Raw genomic sequence first — 14,511 nt, forward strand, 5'->3', positions numbered from 1 at the left:
GATTCTCACATAATTAAATCTGAAAGACAACCAGTGATTATCCATCTCTTTTTCTAACCCTATCTGGACAGAACATAATTGACCTCTCCATCAGGCAAGGAGCTCACTGATGACAGGAAATGAGCCCAAATCCCAGCACCTGGAGACAGCTGGCAACTTCAAATCTTGCGTAGTTGGTGGAAGAAGTTTTTGACATCATCCAGTTGCCTGGTACTTGATGTACTGGTCAGTGTTTCCCTGGCCTGTGAGTTCCAGATAAGAATTTCAGAAGCTATCAAGCCAGCAATTAACAGGGTCAGTAGGTCAGGTGTACATGAAATATGTGTGGGAAACAGGCTGAGGAGCCTTGCCACAGAGTAGATAGAGCAGTCTTAGCATTCTTGCAACAGTGGTTGTGTAATTTATACACGGTGCAAATGAAAATTATTTGTTTTATTGGTTGACAATAAAATTTTTAAAAAAATTGCAATAAGCCATATTAGTTAGGGTTCCCCCTCTGAAATTGAGAGCAACTTCCTTCCTGCTGCCTAGAATGGAAGTTGAACGGTCGTCCCCCACCATGGCCTGACAGGCACCAAGGAACCTTACAATGGAGATTGCCCCCTCCCCAGGCCTGTTTAGCACAAGCTAACTAAAAAAGCATATGAATATTTCTTGCCTTTTTCTCTTTGCCACCTCTTCTCCTTTAAAAGCATTGCTCACCTTTGGAAATTTTGAATATGGAAAATTTGCAACAAGAAGTTTCTTCTATCTTCCTAAAAACTGACTTTGAATAAGTCTATTTTTCTATCTATTAGACTCAGGATATTTCTGGAGCAACATGGTGTAGCCTAGACTCTTTCAACCTGGGCAGTTATTGGTGCCGTCCAGTAGCATTAGTAGTAATGAACTCAAATAAATGAAAGCATATGCTTGCTGTAAATTTAGGTACCAAATTTGATGATGTGCACGGAACTCATACTAATGTTGTTTGATGTCTACCACCTGTGGTAGCTATAGAGCTATAATCCACCACACAAAAACCAAAAGAGACAACCTGTTGGAAAAGCATAAGAATTTACATCAAAAGTGAGTGGTTATTTTAAGAATATGCTCAAGGCTGGGAATGGTGGCACACACCTATAAACCCAGCAGGTAGGGAGGCTGAGATAGGAGGATTGCAAGTTTGAGGCCAGCTTCAGCAATTTAGCAAGGCCCAAAGCAGCTTAGTAACCCTGTCACAAAATAAAAAAATAAAGGGGCTGGAGATGTGAGTCACTGGTAAAGCAACCCTGGGTTGAATCCGTGGTACCAAAATGTAAAATAAAAAATAAAAAGGACTGGGGATGTGGCTCGGTGTTTAAATGCTCCTGGGTTAAATCTCTGGTACCAAAAAAATCATAATGGTCCAATCATTTTATCCAATTCATGAAATCAAAATAACAATCTTAATTTTAATAAGAATTTCTTTATTTGCAATAATATGGATGGGACTGGAGGTCATTGTGTTAAGTGAAATAAGCCAGATGCAGAAAGACAAGTACCACACAGTCTCACTCACATGTGGATCCTAAAAAAGTTATCTCATAGAAGTTGAGAGTAGAATGGTGGTTACTAGCATCTAGGGACAGTAGGAGGGAGGAGGAATGGGGGAAAATTGATCAATAGGTACTAAGTTACAGTTAGAAGCAAGAAGTTTTAATTTTAAAAAGTTATAAATAAATCAAGGAAAAAACAGAGTAGAGGAAAAGGAACAGGGAAGGGAGGGAGGAAGCGAGGGAAAGGGGAAATATTGGAGACTGAACTGAAATGAATTATTCATGTAAAATTATATCAAAATGAACCCCAATATATGTATAACTATAATGCGCTTTAAAAGAAAAGATGGTCAGCACATTGGCACACACCTGTAATCCCAGCTACTCGGGAGGCCAAAACAGGAGGATTGAAGTTCAAGGTTACTCTGTGCAATTTAGGGAGACATTGTCTGAAAATAACATTTTTTTTTTTTTTTTTTTTTTTTTTGCGGTGCTGGGGATTGAACCCAGGGCCTAACTGAGCTATATCCCCAGCCCTGAAAATAACATTTTAAAAAGAAAAAAAAATTTTTTTGGTGTGCTATTGCACAGTAGAGTAAGTGTAGATAACAATAATGTACTATACATTTCAAAAAGCTGGAAGAAAGGAGTCTGAATGTTTTCACCATAAAGAAATGATAAATATTTTAGAACATAAACATTTATACCATCATTTGATGCACACATAGGTTGTTTCCATTTCTTGGCTATTATGGAGAGTGCTACAATGAACATGGAGGTACAGATGTCTCTTCAACATACTGATTTCATTTTATAACATGGTATTTTCTAAATTTATATGCTATACTTGAAGGAAATAAAATCAGATATGTCAAACCTGATCTAAACATTATACAGTATATATATGTATGAAAATATGACATGGTGCCCCAAAAATCTGTACAATGTGTATGTATCAGTTGAAAATAAATTTAAATGTTAAGAAATACCATATTTTCATTCCAAAATAACAATTTTGGAAGATAATTCTGATGGCGATGAGACATCTGACAGCATTATGAATGTTATTAAGTTAAATAACAAAGTTTAATGCTGAACATAGAATGATTATTATTTTTTAAATGTTATTGTATTAAGTGTATTAAACATAATGTTCTTGAGCTGGGAGTATTGTTCAGTGTAGACCACTTGCATAGCATGTTTCAGACCCTGTGTTCCATCCCCAGGACCACAAAAAAAAAAAAAAAACCAATATTCTTATTTGATTAAGAAATCTATGGAGAGGCTGGGGTTGTGGCTCTGTGGTAGAGTGCTTGCCTGGAACACAATGAGGCACTGGGTTTGATCCTCAGCATCACATATAAATAAAATAAAGATATTCTGTCCTACAACTAAAAATACATATATTGAAAAAAGAAATCTATGGAGCATCCAGGTGCAGTGGTGCATACTTGTCATCCCAGTGACTCAGGAGGTTGAGGCACAAGGACCATAAGTTCAAGGCCAGCCTCAGCAAAAATTGGCTTTTGTGGGGCTGGGGCTGTAGCTCAGTGGCAGAGTGCTTGCCTAGCATGTGCGAGGCACTGGGTTTGATCCTTAGCACCACATAAAAATAAACAGATAGAATAAAAGGCATGCTGTCCTTCTGTAACTAACAAAAAATATTTTTAAAATTGGCTTTTGAAACTTTTTGCAAATTGCAGTTATTGGAAACAAAGCCTGAAAAACAGGAAGGCATTAAAATGTATTTCTACAAGAGAGCTGGAAGAAATTAAACAAGTGCTATAATGGTGAACCTTGAACAAACAGTATTGGAATATATTAACTTGAGGGAAAACACTTGACATTTTGAAGAGTTCCTATTTTTTTTTTTGTATTTTTGTATTTTTTGTATTTTTTTGCATTTTTGATTGAACCCAGGAGCACTTGACCACTGAGCCACATCCCCAGGGGCAGTCAAACACTGAGCCGCATCCCCAGTCCTATTTTGTATTTTATTAATAGAGAGGGGGTCTCACTGAGTTGTTTAGCGCCTCACTATTGCTGAGGCTGACATTGAATTCACAATCCTGCTTCAGCTTCCTGAGCCACTGGGATTATAGGCATGTGCCACCACACCCAGCTAGAGCTCCTATTTTTAATTGGATAAAATTTTAATTAGATAAATTTATATTCTGTACCCGATGGGAATGGAAATTGAAAAGGTCTATGATTTTCAGTAGCCAAATTTGGCAAATTTTTTAAAAGAAAAAACTTTTTAAATGAGTTTTTGTCTTGTGAAAATATTGGTTGCAGAATGATATTTTGAATAGTTTGTGCAAGAATATTTAGGTTTCAATATTTACACATTTCAGTATTTTAAAAATGCAATTGCGAATATCTTCCATTTTGTAGAAATAGAAAGGGTTTTCTAAATTAAAAACATCATGCAGGGTACCTTAGCACTTGTAGACATAGTATTTTTTAAATAAGAAATACCATGGCTTCAATAGGGTGCAGTGGTGCACTCCTGTAATTCCAGTGACAAAGAGGCAGGAGGATCACAAGTTCAAGGTCAGCCTCAGCAATTTAGCAAGGCCCTAAGCAACTTAGTGAGACCCTGTCTCAAAATAAAGCCAGGTGCACACATACCTATAATCCCATTGGCTCCAGAGGCTGAAGCAAGAGGATTGTGAGTTCAAAGCCAGCCTCAGCAACTTAGTGAGACCCTAAGCAACTTAGCAAGACCCTATCTCTAAGTAAAATAAAAAAGGGCTGAGGATGTGGCTCAGTGGTTAAGTGCCCCTGAGTATAAACACTGGTATCAAAAAATAAAAATAAAAATAAATTTTTAAAAAGCCATGACTTCCTATGATGCAGCAATCCCAATCCTGAGTATATATCCAAAGGAAGTGGAATTGGTATGTCGAAGAGACACCTGCACTGCCATCTTCACAAAAGCCAAGAAGTGGAAACAACCTAAGTGTCCATCAACTGCTGAACAGATAAAGAAAATGTGGTCATACATATTCAGCCTTAAACGAGAATTTGCAACACCTTGGATGGATTGGAGATCGTTAATATGACACATCATAAACCAGACACAGAAAGATAATTAGCACAGGCTCTCACTCAGCATATGTGGAAACTATATATAAGTTGATCAAAAAGTAAAGAGTAAAAGAGTTGTTCCAGAGTCTGGGGGAGTGAAGAAGAGAAGATGGTGAATGGGTACAGGGTGGAGTTATACAAGAGGAATAACTTCTAATATTCTTTAGCACGGTAGGATAACTATGGGTAACAACAATTAATTGAATATTTCAAAATAGCTGGTAGAGAGGATTTTGAATGTTCCCAAAAGAAAGAAATAACAAAAGTTTGACATGATGTATATGACAGTTACCCTGATCTGATCACTGCAGTTCATTGTATTGCACTAAAATATACCCCATAAATATGTACAAGTATTGACAATCAAAATTCTCCAAGTATATTTAAAAAATAGTATGGTTTATAGATAAAAGTCAGTTGAAGGTGTGAACAAATTTAAATTTCTTAATGGTTCCATAAAATGCAAGTTTAAAAGTGATTGTAGACCATTTTATTTTAAAAGTTTAAAAATAATAAAAACCATTTTGAAACACTATATCCTTCACGAAAATCCCAGTGATGTGTTATAAAAGACAGGGATCAGAAACTGATCAAATTCTGTGAATGTGTATCAATAATAATCATCCTAGTTTTGCTATGTTTAAATATTCAGATAATCAACATAAATAACATTCTGCTTTAATAAAACAAACATGTCATTTTCATTTTTGAAAGAAAGGGTGTACTTTTGATGGTGGATTTTTCATACCAATCTAATGAAACCAATATTTGGTCCAAAATAAATATTTTAAAAGTTATACGGTTATTTTTAGAGTTGTCTTCACTCAGAAGTGTCTTAGTTTGGACAAGAATTTACATGGTTCCACTAAGTACAGCATAAGTAACATATTAGCTTTGGCAGTAGACAGTCTGGGCTTCAATTCCGGTTCTGCCACTTGGTAGCTTTGTGACCTTAGTTAAGCTATTCAATCTCTCATACTCAGTTTCCTCATCTTTAAAATGGGGATGATAATAATAGAAGTTCTCTCACTGGGTTGTTTGGAGGATGAAACAAGGGAATATATATACAGCACTAGTGCCTTGGTATCTAGAGCACTGTTGTTCTTAAAAGGCTATATTTAGGGCTGGGGAGATAGCTCAGTCGGCAGAGTGCTTGCCTTGCAAGCACAAGGCCCTGGGTTCGATCCGCAGCACCGCAAAAAAAAAAAAAAAAAAAAAAAAAAAAAAGAAAAAAAAAAAAGAAATGGAATATGATCTCTTGAACTGACCCAAGATGAATGCCAGAGGGCGCTCTTTCCTAACCGGTATCAATGTAGAGTCCCCTGAGCAGGAAGGCACAGAATCAGCAAGTTTCAAGGAGACTGGGGAAGACATTCTCAAGGGTGATAGCTTTGCTAGAATGAAGCTTGTGAGATGTTTTTGAGTCATAAACATCATGCTAAATGAAATAAGCCAATCCCCCAAAACAAAGGCTGAATGTTTCTCTGATATGCAGATGCTAACACACAATAAAAGGGAGGGAGGGAAGAACAGAAGTTCACTGGATTAGACAAAGTGGAATAAGGGAAGAGAGGGAGATGGGAATAGGAAATACAGTAGAATGAATCAGACATAACTTTCCTATGTTCACATATACCACCAGTGTAACTCCACATCATGTACAACCAACCCCAAGAATGGGATCCAAATCAGAATAAGTTATACTCCATGTAGGTATGATATATCAAAATACACTGTACCATCATGTATATCTAGAAAGAACAAATTAAAAAATAATAAAACAAAATAAAAAAGAAATTGAGTCCTAAAACTGTTACCATTGAATCGAAGAATGGAACATAGTTCCACACAACAATTATAGGTGTAGATGTCAGCATGAATACACATCTTAAAGCTATGAAAATGACCTTTAGGAACAGAGAACCTGGGCTAGGGAACTGGCTCACTGGTAGAGTGCTTGCCTAGCTATGTCCAAGGACCTGGGTTCAATTGCCAGCACTGGAAAACAACAACAAACAAAAAAGCACCTGTACATCTGGAAATATTGAGTATTTGAAGAAGAAACATTTGATATTTTATTCAACCAGACAGTTTACTTCTGAATACACTACTCATGAATGTTGGATCAATGATGAGATTTAAGAAAAAGAAAATTTGCTGGAAGAGGCCACAAGGCTAAAGCAGAGGAAAAGGCAATAATGGCTGTCAAGATTACTATTTCATGATTTTTTTTTGGTACCATCAATTGAATCCAGGGGCACATAAACACTGAGCCTCATCGCCAGCCCTTTTAAAAATATTTTATTTAGAGACAGGGTCTCATTATGTTGCTTAGGACCTTGCTAGCTAAGTTGCTGAGGCTGACTTTGAACTCATGATCCTCCTGCCTCTGCCTCCCAAGCCACTGGGATTATAGGTGTGCACTACAATGCCCAGCAAGATGACTATTTCAAAGTGATAAATGATGGGATATTTTTTGTACAGGTTTTGTCAGTTTTTAATACACATAAATGTGGGGGAGAAAAGAAAAAAATGTGATATGAAAAAATATATTTCTAATACATAGGAATAAAAAATAAAGGTGATTATAGGAGAATATAATGAAATTATAAAAGCAAGATAGATCTGCAGCTCTTCCTGAGAAAGTGGTGAAATTATACACATATATCAATATCACATATGTAATTATGTATTATAATTATACACATACACATGTATGACATATGCAAATGTATGAGACCACCAAGGCTTCAACAATCACAATATCAAGTTCATATTAGAGGAAATAATATAGAAATAATAATTGCTGATGTTTATTGAGCATATAGTATTAGGGTTTTTTTTTTTTTAAGTAATGGGGCTTGAACCCAGAGGCACTTTACTACTGAAGCACATCCCCAGTCCTTTTTATTTTTTTATTTAGAGACAGGGTCTTGCTAAGTTGCTTAGGGCCTTGCTAAATTGCTGAGGCTGACCTTGAACTTGTGATCCTCCTGCCTCAGCTTCCCAAGTCACTGGGATTACAGGCTTGCGCCACTGTACCCAGCTGTATTAGGTATCTTATCCACTATTTAACCCTTAAGCCCATGAAGGAGGTATTATTATTGTCCTCATTTTACTATTGAGGAAACTAAGACTTAAAATCTTAAGTAACTTGTTCAGGTTCACACTGTTAGCTAGAAGAGAGCTAAGACTTCAATGGTTCCCCTCCAGAACACCCAGTTGGTCTTTCCTTCTTCCCTGTGGCTTATAAAGCCCTGTGTTGCCTGGTTCCCACTTACCTCTCCAGAGATCTGCCACTAGCATGACCCCATCTCCAACAGAAGCACAGAATCCAGCCTCATCTCAAAACTCCGGTTTCAATACCTTGAGTTTAAACATAGCAGAGCTAGGAAAATCAATCTTTGTGAAGGAGAGCCATATCCTTAAAATATAGCAAATCCCCCCATTGTGTGTCCACTTGTCCCATTTGTAAAGGATTTTACAAAATACTATCTAGATTTTGTATTACCATTTCTTGAGTGCCTATAATAGGCCAGGCACTTCTGAACATTATCTTATTTAATCCTTACACATCCCTGTGAGACAGATATTATTATTATCTCATTCTACAGTCCAGGAAACCAGATTCTTGCAAGGGTAACTTCCCCCAAATCACATAAGTGGGAAGTATTTATGTTGGAACTGGAAACCCTGTTTTGTTGAATTCAGTGTGCACTTGTTTTAGGGGGTTACTGGGAATTAAACCCAGGGTGCTTAACCACTAAGCCACATCCCCAGCCCTTTTTTATATTTTATTTAGAGAAAGGGTCTCACTGAGATGCCTAGGGCCTTGCTAAGTTGCTGAGGCTGGCTTTGAGCTCTGAAATGAAGGAAACAATAAACCAAATAAAAAGCTCAATGGAAAGCATCACCAACAGACTAGATCACTTGGAAGACAGAACCTCAGACAATGAAGACAAAATAGTTAATCTTGAAAATACAGTTGACCACACAGAGAAGATGGTAAGAAATCATGAATGGAACCTCCAAGAACTATGGTATATCATGAAAAGACCAAATTTAAGAATTATCAGGATTGAGGAAGGCACAGAGATACAAACCAAGGAATGAACAATCTATTTAATGATATAATATCAGAAAATTCCCCCAATGTGAAGAATGAAATGGAAAATCAAATACAAGAGGCTTATAGGACACCAAATGCACAAAATTACAACAGATCCACACCAAGGCACATTATAATGAAAATGCCTAACATCCAAAATAAAGATAGAATTTTAAAGGTTGTGAGAGAAAAGCATCAGATTACATTTAGGGGGAAACCAATACAGATATCAGCAGATCTCTCAGCTCAGACCCTAAAAGCTAGAAGGGCCTGGAACAACATATTTCAAGCTCTGAAAGAAAGTGGATGCCAACCAAGAATCTTATACCCAGCAAAACTTACCTTCAAATTTGAAGATGGAATAAATCCTTCCATAATAAACAAAAGTTAAAAGAATTCACAAATAGAAAGCCTGTGCTACAGAACATTCTCAGAAAAATATTCCATGAGGAAGAAATGAAAAACAACAATGTAGGTAAGCAAACAGAGGAACTACCCTAAAGGTAAAACCAATCAAAGGAGAAACCAAGTCAAGTTATAAACCAAAAATAAGCCAAATGACTGAGAATACAAATCATATCTCAATAATAACCCTGAATGTTAATGGACTAAACTCATCAATCAAAAGACATGGACTGGCAGATTGAATTGAAAAGACCCAACAATATGCTGCCTGCAAGAGACTCATCTCATAGAAAGAGATACCCACAGACTAAATGTGAAAGGATGGGAAAAAAAACTACCACACACAAAGAGTAAAAAAGTGGGGGTTTCCATCCTTAGATAAAGAGGACTTTACGCCAAAGTTAGTCAGAAGGGGTAAAGAAGGACATTTCCTACTGCTTAAGGGAACCATAAATCAGGAAGACATAATGATCATAAATATTTATGCCCCAAACAATGGCACATCCATGTACGTCAAACAAATCCTTCCCAATTCCAAGAACCAAATAGAACACAACACAATAATTCTGGGTGACTTTAACACAGTGCTGTCAGAATGCATGAGAAAATGTTTCCCCTCCAGAGTCCTATCAATAGAGTATGTTAGCTAACTTTGGATTTTTGCCAATGGAGAGAAAATGATCTTTCATCTGCAGTTTTAATTTACATTTCTGTTTTTTTTTTCAAGTTTCACAGATTTATTCATCAGTGTAATAAACTAATAAATCAACATGATTTCATGCATTTAAAGGAGAAGTATTTCCTGGTTAAGTGGAAAATTGTGCGGATGGCTTCTTAAAGACCTTCATTCTAAGCAGCTTTATAGTGAAATATTTCAGTTAGAAGTCTGGACCTTCTTTCTTCAGTTTGCTGTAATCCACATTCACTGAGTAGAACTTGTATTGATCATTGGGACCCAGTTTGTTCCAGGATTCTGGGTTATTCTTCCTGTCCCAACTGACATCTGGATTGAACAATGCCAGACGCATCACATACAGTGCTGCTCCAGTCCCTCCTGCTCCAATAAATACGAAGAGGGGAATCAAGCTTGGATGCTTCTTGGCCTGACCGATGATCTGGCGGAGCATGTTTGCAACTGAGGGCTCTGGCCCCAAAAGCGATAAAAATAACTCTGCGGGGCCCAAGATCAAGCAGCTTCTTCTGCACCCAACCTGTGCCGACGCTCAAAGTCACCTTACATTTCTGTTTTTTAATGAGCAAAGTTAACTATCTTGTTTATTAATAGCAAATTTTATTTCCCTTTTTCTACGTTTCAAAAGGGTTATGATATTGTCAATTTATGTTAGGAAAGATAGCTCTTTGTGATATGAGCTGTAAATATCTCCCTTAGGTATCTTTTTAAGAAGTTTGTTTATGATGCTTCTTTCCATAAAAAATTGATTTTTTTTTTTTTTTTGCAGTGCTGGGGATTGAACCCAGGGCCTTGTGCTTACGAGGCAAGCACTTTACCAACAGAGCTATCTCCCCAGCCAAAAAATTGATTTTTATGTAACAGAAAGTACCAGTGAAATAATTTATGACTTGGGGATTTGAATTATGAAAGGTTAGATAGTTCTTGCTAACCTCCAGATTCATAAAGAAAAAAATTCAAGTGTTCTTATTATTTAATAGTTGTGTTATTTAAAACATCTTTGGTACATAAGGAATTATCATGGTATATGAGGTAAGGCAGGAATATTACTTTACTTATCCCTATAACATTTATTGACTGTTTCTTTTTCCCAGTGATTTGAGATGGTGTCCTCTTTATACATTCAATTTCTATATGTATCTGAGTACTTACATCTGGGCATTCTGTTTTGCTATAGACCAGTATAATACTCTTAGGCTTTAAAAATGCCTTAATGTGTTTTAGTGCTGGTCCCAATTCCTCGTTTATTTTTTTTTTTCACTAAATTAGCATCAGGTGATATAGCTTAAAGCTGTTGTTTCATTGAGATTTTGTTAAATTTACAAATTAATTTACACAATAATATAGTCCTTCTATTTGTAGAAAGGCTATTTGTTTGCCTTCAGTGTATTTTAATTTTTATAGGTCTCACATTTTTATTGATAAACATATTAATATATTGTTACTGTTATATATGAAATCTTTTCTTCCATTAAGTCTACCAAAAGATTTTTCGAATATATGTAAACTACTGATTTTTATGATGATTTTGTACTTGGTAATCTAATTGAGGTATCTTACTGTTTATAGCAGCTGTTAATAAAATATCTTTAATCTCTAAAAGAAAAAACAAAGAATTACAGTTGCACATGAGTCAGCTATCAGAATATTTAGTGCAGCATATTTACATAATAATAAACTGGAAACCCAAACAGACCAATAGGTGACTGGCCAAATATTATTATAATACCATTACATAGTGGTTTACTATGGAATCATTAAAATTATAGTGTAAGGATACTTAATATAAAAAATGAAACACTGTTGAAAGGGAAAAGGAAGTTACAAAATACTGTAATAGTGTGATCCTATGTATGTAAAAGAGAACATTGTGTGCATTTATATGCATTCTGTGTGCAACTTGTAATTTGAATAAAGATGACACATTTTGATTGCCAAAAAAAATAAATTGTTTCTCCAATTTTCAAATGAAAACAGTGAAGGAAGAGAAATGCTCAAAGTCCTACTAGTAGCGGTAAATAAGCATTTACTTTATCTCATGTCTCTAAGCCCGGTTTTTTTCTAGGTAACTGTAACTTTACTTCATCATTGGTTGGTTAAAGGCTAATTCGTCAGAACTTTTTTTTTTTTGGTGGGGGACTACTGGGGATTTAACCCAAGGCACTTTACCACTGAGCCACAGCCCCAGGCCTTTTTCTTTTTGAGACAGGAGCCTAGTTAGGTTTCTTAGGGTCTCACTAATTGCTGAGAATGGCCTTGATTTGTAATCCTCCTCCCTCAACTTCCTGAGTCACTGGGATTAGAGGCGTGTGTTACCATGCTGCAGCTATTTTTTTAAAGGTATATAAACTATTTATTAACAGAAAAGGCCTACAGACTCATTTCTTCTTGGACACACCCACGGTACAGCCATACCACCCAGCTGGTTTAGTGTGCTGGCCTTGGCGTGAAGGCCCCAGAAGTGGCACAGCCCCCTATGGGCCCTAATCTTCAGTTGCTCCAGGTCCTCCCAGAGCTTATTGTCTAGACCATTGACCAGACCTGGCTGTATTTCCACCCTTTACATCCTTCTGTCCTGTTCAAGAACCAGTCTGGGAGCTTGTACTGTCGTGGTGAATTGTGCATAATGGTGATCACACGTTCAACCTCATCCTCAGTGTTCTCCTGCCCTTTTGTCAATGTTTGCTTTCATGAGCCCCACACACCTTAATGGCAGTGATGGCAAAGGCTATTTTCCACTGCCCATGAATGTTTGGTGTTGAGTATTGTAAAATGTGCTGGAACTTCTCAGGATCACTAGAGACATGGTGGCAGCAGAGCAGCAGATGGCAGGCCTCCTGTAGGACGACACCCTGCTATTTTTAGACAGGGTCTTGTTTTATGCCATATGTAGCCTTTTGAGACCAGTTCTTTCACATCAGCATAATTGAAGACTTATTCATGTTGTTGAATATGTCAATAGTTTGTTCCTTTATATTGCTGAGTAGTAGTCCACTGAATAGATACACTATTATTAACTCCATTCAACCAGCTGAAGGACATATGATTCATGTTTGGAATAATTATAAATAAACTACTATAAACATTATCAGACAAGCTTTTGTGTGAAAAAACAAGTTTTCAATTCCTCTTGGGTGAATACCCAGGAATGGGATTTCTGGGCACGCTTAAAAGTCCAAGTTAATAGTTATTGTCCTTATGACAAAACCAAGAACTTAATACATTTTAACTCCAAACTCCCCCTCCACTTCCATATTATCTAATATTTTATTGCCATTCTTATTCACCTCCAACAAAATGTCCCTTTTTTAGTCAATGTTTGCTCATTTATTGGTACAAGGGATTGAACCCAAAGGTGCTTAACCACTGAGAAACAATCTCCAGCCCTTTATTTTGTATTTAGAGACAGGATCTCGCTAAGTTGCTTAAGTTGGCTTTGAACTCCTGCCTCAGCATCCCAAACTGCTAAGATTACAGGTGTGTCCCACCTTGCCCAGCTTATACTTTATTTTTAGACAGGGTCTCACTAAGTTGCTTAGCACCTTGCTTAGTTGACAATGCAGGCCTCAAACTTTCGATCCTCCTGCCTTAGCCTCCAGCATTGCTGGGATTACAGGTGTATACCACCACACCCAGCTAAGCTAGTCAATGCTTATTTAGATATGTGAACAGTTTTCATCAATTATCTTTTCTCTTTTTTTTTAGTAGATGTGCTGGGAATCAAACTCAGGGCTTCCTGCTGGGCATTGTGATGCACATCTGTAATCCCAGCAACTCCAGAGGCTGAGGCAGAAGGATCACAAGTTCAAGGCCAGTTTCAGCAACTAAGTGAGGCCCTAAGCAACTTAGGGAGACTCCTGTCTCAAAATAAAAAATTAAAAAGCTGGGGACTAGCTCAGTGGTAAAGTGCCGCTGGGTTCAACCCCTGGTACCAAAAACAAAACAAAGCAAAAAAAAAACCTTAAGGCCTCCTGCATGCTAGACAAGTGCTCTGAGCTACATCTCCAGCCCCAACATTAATTCTTGCTTTCCACCCCCTTTCTTCTAAAAATACCCCACATTTGTATGTCCTGTTTTGGAGCAATACACTGGAAGTTAAATGAACAGAATCTTCCAGTGCTCTACTAAAACCTGATATTCCCAAAACACCCATTCTTGGAAATGTTACCTACTGACCTGCTTGATGTAGGAATTACATATACTGTCTGGAACAATCGACTTTTTCCAATTCCCTTCAATTGTGAAGGAAGCACACCTCTGTATACTAATTCCTACTTGACAGTAGGGTGAGAAGGCGACAGGACCCATGCATTTAAAGAGGCTCAAGAAGCTCATGCTACTCATGTCTTTGGTTAAAACATTTCACCTGTTTCTATCTAATTTCAAACCATGTTAATATGATACTTGAGATTCCTAATCATTTTATAAATAAATAGCAATATTTTTGAAAGACAAAGAGGAACATTGTTTACAGTAACTTTTTGCTATATATCAGAACTCTTTAACTCACAGAGAAATCAGAAACACACTTTTGAAAGATGGCACTCCATAGCCTGAATTGCTCTTCATTTCTTAGGATAGACACCACCTTCATTTTGCAGCTTTGATTCTAAGTAAATTTGCCTTTGCTTCTCTTGTTATCTTTTTAAAACATAGCAAATTTAGCAACTTAGTGAGACCCTGTCTTAAATAAAACATAA

At 36.9% G+C, this 14,511-nt stretch overlaps 1 protein-coding gene and 1 pseudogene across 1 annotated transcript; both read right to left on the reverse strand.

The window, feature by feature from the left end:
• Positions 1 to 9,889: 9,889 nt before the first annotated feature.
• LOC124972400 (cytochrome c oxidase subunit NDUFA4-like) lies at positions 9,890 to 10,348 on the reverse strand. Its single transcript, XM_047536799.1, has one exon. It carries the CDS (start codon positions 10,245 to 10,247, stop codon positions 9,999 to 10,001), a length of 249 nt encoding a protein of 82 aa, XP_047392755.1. The 5' UTR covers positions 10,248 to 10,348; the 3' UTR covers positions 9,890 to 9,998.
• A 1,841-nt stretch (positions 10,349 to 12,189) lies between these two features.
• Positions 12,190 to 14,146, reverse strand: LOC124971634 (40S ribosomal protein S18-like; annotated as a pseudogene).
• Positions 14,147 to 14,511: the final 365 nt, after the last annotated feature.

This window comes from Sciurus carolinensis, chromosome X (assembly GCF_902686445.1).
Source record: "Sciurus carolinensis chromosome X, mSciCar1.2, whole genome shotgun sequence".
Taxonomy (NCBI): Eukaryota; Metazoa; Chordata; class Mammalia; order Rodentia; family Sciuridae; genus Sciurus; species Sciurus carolinensis.